Source organism: Oryx dammah, unplaced genomic scaffold (genome assembly GCF_014754425.2).
Source record: "Oryx dammah isolate SB20612 unplaced genomic scaffold, SCBI_Odam_1.1 HiC_scaffold_19, whole genome shotgun sequence".
Taxonomy (NCBI): Eukaryota; Metazoa; Chordata; class Mammalia; order Artiodactyla; family Bovidae; genus Oryx; species Oryx dammah.
In genome coordinates, this window is record NW_024070203.1 from 41,965,408 (window position 1) to 41,974,569 (window position 9,162).

The following is a 9,162-nucleotide window of genomic DNA, read 5'->3' on the forward strand; positions in this document are numbered from 1 at the left end:
ATTACAGATATTTTGTGAGCATTACAGATATTTTGTGAGCATTACAGAGATTTCGTGAACACTCAAGCCAAAGAAATTGCAAATTTTAAAAGCCAGTAAATTAAATGGTTACCTATTATAGTCTTAAAGACAATCATGTCTTAGGTAAGATCAAGATACAAAGTAAACCAAGATAAAGCCTCAAAAAACATAGTTTTTTGCTTTCAGACACAATAGAAGTATCAAAACACTTCAATTTCTATCCTTTTACAAGGAAATCAGTGAGGCCTGAGAACTGGACATCCCCAGAGGCAACACAGCTGAAGGACTACAGATAAAAAACGACCTCTCTGTAATTTTCTTACCCATAAAATTTATCTAACACACTTCAAATAGCAAAATAAGATGATAAATATGAAAATCTTTGTAAGATGAAAGGTATACTTAAAAAACAGCCATTTGCTAAAATTCAAATTAAATGGCTCTGAGAATTCTCTGGAGGTCCAGTGGCTAAGACTCCACACCCCAATGCAGGGGGCCGGGGTTCAATCCCTAGTCAGGAAACTAGATCTCATATGCCGCAAATAAGAGCGTTCACATCACCACAACTAAAGAGTCTACATGCCACAATTAAGAACTGGTGCAGCCAAATCAGTTAAAAAAATTTTTTAATGGTTCTCAATCTCTGAGAGACCTCTCAATGATGCTAAAGAAAATCTCCGCCCCTTCAGTCACGATACAGATCAAGGTTCTTTTGAGTAAGACTTAAATGGAGTAACAAAAGAATTATGTACTGTAACACTGCATATTTTCAAATATCACTGTGTTGCCCTACTAGCAAATCAATAAATACTTCACAAAACCTCATACAAGGTAGGATTTTCTCTTCTTAGAAGAAATATTCATAAGCACAATGTGTTATCAACATTTTAAATGAAATCTGAGCATTTTCGTAAGGACTACTGTTAATATTAATGTTTAAGAATAATCAGAACACTGCCCATCAAAACAGTTTTGGACATATAACCCACATAACCTACAAAGCTATGCCTTCATTTTAGAATACCAATTTCAGTAAAATAACACGATCCACTTCTTTACTCCACTAGGAGACACTACCTACTGTACTTACTTCTGTATAACATTTTGCAAGCTTAACATCATTCCCAGCTCTCCTTTCATCTTTTCTCGGTTGGCACGGCACTCTGCCAAGTATCGAAGAGCCTACAGCAAAAACAGGAACAGGTTAATTCACATGTCCAGACAATTCAAAGTGAAACCTTCTGCTTACTGACTGCAAAAGGAAAGAAAGTGAAAAATGGGTTTTTGTTTTAGAATCAATTGGTTTTGAAGCATTTGGAAACTCTTCTTTATATGTGATCATCAGAGCAGTCCTCTAGGGGAAAAAAAATAATTCTGAGCTGATGCAGCTGAATCTGCTCTTAGAAACAAAGGTTCCCAACTTATCTGCAAGGTCAAAATCAGGATGTTCTGGTTTTATTTTCACTTCATCCTAACAAAGATACAAGGAACTAAATTCCATTAATTAATTTCAGAAAGCAGTCCCAGTAGCCATCATTTCCCTAGGTGCTTTTTACATATTAATTAAAAGCAACTACCAAGAGGGACAAAACATACAACCCCCTTTATGGAATGGGTGGTTTCTAGCTTTATAATTCACTTTTTAAATGTCTTTTTTTTTTCCTGCTTTTAACTGAAAAGCCAAACATGAACTCACTCTCACAGATTTCTATTTTGTGAATTTCACTTTTCTAGGATGCGTCTCTCTTAAGATTTGAAGTACATTTTTGCACGTTTCCTTCAAGTGCTGATTCTTGGGGGACTGGTTCTACAGATCTCCTCCTCTCTCATCATGTGCTGCAGAGTTCAGTACTTGAGTCACCGGGGAATACCTCTGTGGACTACACCATCCAAAAGGGCCCTGTCACCCCACTGACCTTCACATTTCCTACCGGTCCTCTCCACATCTCCAAAGTGCCTGGTCATCACCAGGAATGGTACCATCCGTGAAATCACAAGCCCAGCAACCTGGCTCTGACTGCAATCTCTATCTTTCCTATAACTCCTTTGACCTGGATTTTTACTTGCACTAGGAGAGGGGAGCCCAGTGAAGGCTGGTGGTCTTGCCCAGTTAGGCAGGCAGAGAGCAGAGTTGGGGAGGTTAGGATGAAACAATATAATTTTAAAATATACATTTGGTCTTCATCTAGTTCCTGGCACAGAGCTCCTAAAAGCCTTGGAATTTTCTGACAGGAGTTTGAGAAGGTCCTTTAGACCACACTTGGTTGAGTTTATGTGGAAGAAGTAAGGGAAGCTGGGGCCCCTTGATGGCCTCAAGCTGGGACTAGTCACGAGAAAGACCAAATGACTAGAGTGTGGCAACTTTTAGCCCCACCCACCAACCTGGGCTTCCCAGGTGGCACTAGTGGTAAAGAACCTGCCTGCCAATGCAGGAGACATAAGAGACACGGGTTTGATCCCTGGATCAGGAAGATCTCCTGGAGAAGGGCACGGCAACCCACTCCAGTATTCTTGCCTGGAGAATCCCATGGACAGAGGAGCCCGGTGGACTATAGTCTATGGGGCTGCAAAAAGTCAGACACAACTAAGGTGACTTAGCACACACACACTCATCTGGGAGGTAGGGGGAGGATGGAAATTGAGCTCTATAAAAAGTCCTGAAAAAGGAGATTCAGAGTTTCTGATTTGGTAAATACATCCACCCGGCAAGGTGGTGTGCCCCAACTCCACAGGGACAGCAGTTCTGACACTCCCCTCCAGATGTTGCTACTAGAGAGGAGCCCCCACCTGCTGCAACTAGAGAAAGTCCATGCACCGCAAAGAAAGACCAGTGCAGCCAAAAACTGATTTTAAAAAATGGAAAAACTTAAAAAAAAAATGAAGTATTGACACATAGTACAATGTGGATGAACCCTAAAAACATTATGCTCAGTGAAAGAAGCAAGTCACAAAGACCACATATTATATGATTCTATTTATATAGAAAATATATATGCACTTTTGCCAGAGACATTTGCAAATAGAAAACAATAGAAAGTCGTGGCTGTTCAGGGAAAGGGTGTGGGGGCTGAGGAGCAATAGAGAAAGAGTAGAGCTTCTTTTCGACAAGATAAAAACAATCTAAAATTAATTGTGGTGATGGCTGCAACTACGAATATATTAAAAGCCACCACACTGTACACTCTAAGTAGGTAAACTGCAAGGTCTGTGATTTAATCTTAAAGTTGTTACAAAACAAAAAAAAAACATAAGTGCCTTTTTGAGTATCTTTCTGTATTGATATAATCCTTAAGATTTCTTCCTCTTCCTTGAAAAAAGGAAGTTGCAGAACATTCCATGCAGGTACTATGCTACCTTTTGTGCCAAGAGTAAACACAATATTGTATCCTATTTGTATAAGAGGACTATATACATTCATATGTTTGCACATACAGAAATATAGTCACACTAGTATCCGCTCTACACTTTTAACTTCTTACCATGTCATCTTCTATTTTTCCAAATTTTCTTTAACTACAAAATTATAACACTGAGACTAAAATTACTGTAGGCAACTTACGAGCAAAGCTGAGTGGACGACAGGGGGGTTGGGATGGTCCATAAATAAAATAAGGCCGGGCAGACATCCCTGATCCTGGACAATGGCTCGTCGGTTTAAAGGATCTGCGGCTAGGTCTCGGAGCTGGTTAACTACAGAGAGAGCATCAGGTTCCTCATTCATGGTGGAGGACGACGAATTCATCTTCTATGCCATACACGTGGACAAAAATCTTCTTAAGTTCTGTAGAAATGGTTGGCAAAATTGTTTCTAGGCTACTGAGCTGTTTTACAGCATTTATTAAACCATCAGAATCACAACACCTTCCGAAAGAAATAGATGTATCTAAACCATACAAAAAACTTAACAACTAGAAATTCCACAGTTTGGGAACACAGTCAAATGAACATAAGAAAGGCTAACTTAAAAAAAGTTATTTATGTGTGCACAATGTTTAAAGAACATATATCATCTTCATGACTCCAATAAATTATTTTTTAGCAATACATATTTTAACACCAAAGTCACAATAAATAAGATCTTTACAGTTCAAGTTTATAACCCTTGCTACACTTCTCAAGGAGCACCGAAGAACTGATGCTTTCAAACTCTGGTGCTGGAGAAGACTCTTGAGAGTCCCTTGGACTGCTTGGAGATCAAACCAGTCAACCCTAAAGGAAATCAACCTGAACATTCACTGGAAGGACAGTTGCTGATGCTGAAGCTCCAATACTTTGGCCACCTGATGTGAAGAGCCAATTCATTGAAAAAGACCCTGATGCTGGCAAAGACTGAGAACAAGAGGAGAAGGGGACGGCAGAGGATGACTCGGTTGGATGGCATCGCCAGCTCAATGGACATGAATTTCAGCAAACTCAGGGAGATGGTTGCAGACATAGGAGCCTGGCATGCTGCAGTCCATGGGGTCACAAAGAGTCAGACAAAACAGCAACTGAAAACACTTCGCAAAGTTTAACACTGCCAGTGTTTTCTTCCTCTAGGATACTACTAGAGCCTAAGTGTCTCAGGGAAAAGCTGCTAGCTGACAGCTTGTTTTCTAATTCATCTGTGAACAAAACCAAGCTTACTGAGATTACAGCAGATAAAATCCTCTCAGGAAAGAAGAGAGTCAAAGAAGGTCATAAACACGGAAAGAAGGGTACCTTGCCCTATGCCTCAGAACAGTGGTGTTTGGGAGATCAGAGTGAAAGTGAAAGTCGCTCAGTCGTGTCCAGCTCTTTTCGACCCCATAGACTATAGCCTGCCAGGCTCCCCCGTCCATGTGATTCTCCAGCCAAGAATACTGGAGTGGGTTGCTATTTCCTTCTCCAGGGGATCTTCCCAGCCCAGGGATTGAACCCTGGTCTCCTGCCTTGCAGGCAGATTCTTTACCAGCTGAGCCCCAAGGGAAGCCCTGGGAAATCAGGGTGAATCTGAACCAAATCCAAGCTCATCAGTCCATCCCTGGGTGGACCATACTCAGAAGAATGAAGCAGAATCTGAGGTGAGCAGAATCTATTCATTTGATAGATAAGGAAACAGTCTCCGAGAATTTAAATAATTTGCCCCAGGGGACAAAAGCTACTTAGTATAGAACTGAGCTAAGATCTTATCTCGGCTTGATGAAAACTGAGCTGGAATCACGACTGCCTGGAGAAATATCAATAACCTCAGATAAGCAGATGGTACCATATTAATGGGAGAGAGCAAAGAGGAACTAAAAGAGCCTCTTGATGAAGGTGAAAGAGGAGTGAAAAAGCTGCCTTAAAACTTTCAAAAACTAAGATCATGCCATCCGGTCCTAACATTTCACGGCAAACAGATAGGGAAACAGTGGAAACAGAGACACATTTTATTTTGGGGGCTCCAAATTCACAGTGGATGGTGATTGCAGCCATGAAATTAAGACGCTTGCTCCTTGGGAGAAAAGCTATAACACACCAAGACAGCATATTAAAAAACAGAGACATCACTTTGTCAACAAAAGTACATCTAGTCAAAGCTATCGTTTTTCCAGTAGTCATGTATGGATGTGAGAACTGAACCATAAAGTAGGCTAAGCGCCAAAGAATTGATGCTTTCGAACTATGGCGCTGGAGAAGACTCTTGAGAGTCCCTTGGACAACACGGAGGTCAAACCAGTCGATCCTAAAAAAATCAATCCTGAATGTTCAATGGAAGGACTGATGCTGAAGCCAAAATTCCTATACTTTGGCCACCAAGAGCCAAATCACTACAAAAGTCCCTGATGCTGGGAAAGACTGAAGGCAGGAGGAGAAGGGGGTGACAGAGAATGAGATGATTGAATGGTATCACTGACTCAAAGGACATGAGTTTGAGCAAACTCTGGGAGACAGTGAAGGACAGGCAAGCCTGCAGTCCATGGGGTCAAAGTCGGACATAATTGAGCAACTTTACAATAACTATCTCCTAAACTGGTCAGGTCTTTCCACTTTCCATACCTTACTTTGAAACACAGCATACCTTTTTCTCCCACAAAAGTAAATAGATAATGTAACATGATAATGTAACATGATAAACATACAAGCCAAAATACAATGTATCAAGGAATAATCTTCACAGATCCAGAAAGTTAAAAATAGGAACTTCCATTAACCAAATTACACAGTGTATGTCTTATTAGGAGGAATATAAAGGTGTAAATACTTACCACAAATTAATGAGTTAGTTTAATGCTAATTCCAAAAACAAAGCCAAGTGGGGGAGGTGGGCTGGGAACAAAATTATTCTGTAACTCCAGAAAGCCTACTAAAGTTACTTGGGGACTGGCAGGGGTGGGTAGAGGGAAGGTAATAAACAGCAATAGCCTTCCAAAGTATTGAAATACACAAAGATATAAAGTTTACTTTATATCCACAGCAGGGGCTGGAGGGGCGGTGGTCAAGAGATACTGCTCCCAAGAAAGCTGTTTATACCCCCAGTCACAGGTTCTATGTGAGTTAATACCCAGGCTCTACCCATTGTTAAATGTGATTTTAGGCAGATAACTTGAACTCTTTGTCTCAGTTTCTTCATATGTAAAATGAAATTAGTCACAACAGCTCTTAAATGCTATATTGTCCAAATGAAATAATACACACTAAAAGGCTTAGAGTACTAAGCACACTCTAAATGCTCAACAAAAATAATGGTTTTAAGTTTCAATGAGTCAAAAATCAATCTTAAAAAATACAGTTATTCAAAAAATGGTACTGGCATAACTTCTAAGCAACTTTAAACCAGTGCTAAGGATCTTTAACTCTTAATAGATTTTAAAATATCATACCCCAGAAAAAAATTTGAGAAGTTAAATTTCTGAAGTTTCCAAGCAAATGCAAACTATAAGACTCAGAGAAAACAGGCCTTACAGGATAGTACTTGGCAGATAGTTATCTCAAAATGAAAATATAGTTACTTTGGCAATTTTAAAAATAATTTTTTTTAAGCTATAAACTGAATGCACATAAGATTAAAGAGTTTGCCTCTTAGGTGCTTCTATCATCAACAATACAAATCAGCTTACGAATGAGCTTTATGTGCTGTCGCCAGCACAAACCATATCCAAAAACCAAAACTGCAGAACCAACCATTGGACCAAAGGTCCAGGAACCACATTTAAGAACCAAATATGCTGGGTGATGGCCTTTGGTGTACAACACTAGCCTTGGAACCTGAACCCTCCGTTCTCATCTAAAGAGTACTTAGAGACCCACTCAGTGGGAATGATTCAGTTTCAGTGAGCCTCACCTGCTCCTTTGAGATGAACAAAAAAATCAGAAGAGTTAAGACTTTCAACTGTATCAGTCCACTGATAAAGAGATGGCACAAATTAGGATCTGCCCAGGAAAAGGTAGGAAACAACACAAGGCATACATTTTCCTTTCTCTCATTTAGTTCAATTCGGACAAACAAATCATCATAAGACAATGAATGCACCCCAAACTTGAACAAGTACTCTGATCCCCATGTTTAAAAAAGCCAATTCAGTAGGTGGGGTGAAGCCTGAGATATGTATTTCTCCCAGGTGAGTTCTATCCTGCTAGTCAGGGAACCACAAAAAACAGGAATTAGGTGATAAACGTGAAGCATCTGTAGCTAAGCAGCTGCCTGAAAGACTGTCTTTTCTTTCAGCCAAGATGTACCACTCAACTTGAAGATGTATTTAACTCTTATATGCAAAGTTAAATACAAATACACAGAACTGTGGAAGAAACACACCCACACCCTAAACCCACAATCAGCTAAGTTTGTTGTTGTTTTTAATAACCTCAGGCATTGACATCAGATCTGGCTTTCCCTCTACTACCACCTAACTGTAACTATTAGAGGGGCTGGGTTACTACCTTTGAGCCTCAGCTTCCTCTCATAATAATCCTGAGTGGTTGTCAGGTTCAAAGAAAATAAGAACTGGGCATGGTGATGAGTCCCAGCAATTACCAAACAAGAATAATATTTGATTCTGTGGGATTCTATACGGTCAAGTGTTAGGGTACACACACGAAAGGAGCTGCTTGTATGCACAAGTGCCCCCAAGAACAGCTTTTAAAATAAAGAGAAGTGAACGCTGGGCTCGCCTGAATGAAGCTGAACACAACCACCTCCTTCTTTCTGCCCCTAATAGACAAGTGTGGGCACAAAACTAACAGAAAGTTGCCAAAGAATTACCTGGAGAGATGAAGTGACGACAACATCCATTAATGCTGCTAGGGTCAAAATAGTCATAATAACTAAACTAGGGCTTGTAAAAACTGGCGTGCAGAGGACGGAGAGGAAGTGAACAAAGCTATCATTTTCACAGGACACGTGGGAACAGGACACTTTACAGAGCCTGAAGGGACGCAGTGCTGGGTCCTGACTGACCTGAAGGTGGGCAGAGAACCCCCGCCCAGGAAGATTTGCCGCCTGGGTGCAGGGGCCCGCATTCTGCGGCCTTCTCGGCCCCACCGCTTTGTCTGCCTTCCCCAGACACTACATACCACTCCAGCGCTCTAGGAATCCACGGCCTGCCGCACCATTAGAGCCACATCGGCGATGAGGTAGAGGAACCCAGAGGCGCGTGATAGGGTCAGCGACGACAAACGACCAAGCTGACTTCTGAAGCCTAGAAGCGAGGACGCTGGCGGGGAAAGGCTCTACGGACTCTCCCTCATGACCCAACCACCTCCGCCGGTTCTGCCCTCCCATTGGCTGAGACCATTCCAAAGCGAGGATAAGATATCCAATCAGAAACTGTCTTCTTAGACTAAAGTGTTCATTGGTGACCAAGGAACATACCCAAAGTGTTAAACCGGAGGATCCAATGAGAACCCGGAAAGAGTGATTTGGCCCAAACGACTCTCCGTCTATTAAGCGCTAAGCCCAGAAACATTACCCAGGAGATACCCTCGCAGTTTCCCGACTACAATTCCCAGAGTTCCGACTCTTGAGGAATTTCTCCGCCCCTTCCTTCAGCATTTCAAATTGAGCTTTACTTCTCAAATTACTGGTTCAGTTCCAATAAAGCAGTTTTGTAATACTTCATTCGCTTCTGTGGGTCTTAATTCAGAATCTTTTCAAATTTTTTTGTTTTTGCCTAAGAACATTTGCACTATCTTCTTAGCAGC

At 41.1% G+C, this 9,162-nt stretch overlaps 1 protein-coding gene across 3 annotated transcripts in view; it reads right to left on the reverse strand.

The window, feature by feature from the left end:
- ARMC1 (armadillo repeat containing 1) overlaps positions 1-8,729 on the reverse strand; it is a 23,568-nt gene extending 14,839 nt beyond the window's left edge. Inside the window, exons 1-3 of one of the 3 annotated variants that reach the window (XM_040261300.1) lie at positions 8,536-8,729; positions 3,581-3,802; positions 1,112-1,203 (exon numbers count right to left, since the gene is read on the reverse strand). In XM_040261300.1, coding sequence (XP_040117234.1) covers positions 1,112-1,203; positions 3,581-3,763 — 275 coding nt within the window. In that variant the 5' untranslated portion in view covers positions 3,764-3,802; positions 8,536-8,729. Of the gene's footprint in view, positions 1-1,111; positions 1,204-3,580; positions 3,803-8,224; positions 8,244-8,535 lie in introns of those variants that run through there. The other 2 variants (XM_040261301.1, XM_040261303.1) reach the window with 2 other exon arrangements.
- Between the last annotated feature and the right edge of the window lie 433 nt (positions 8,730-9,162).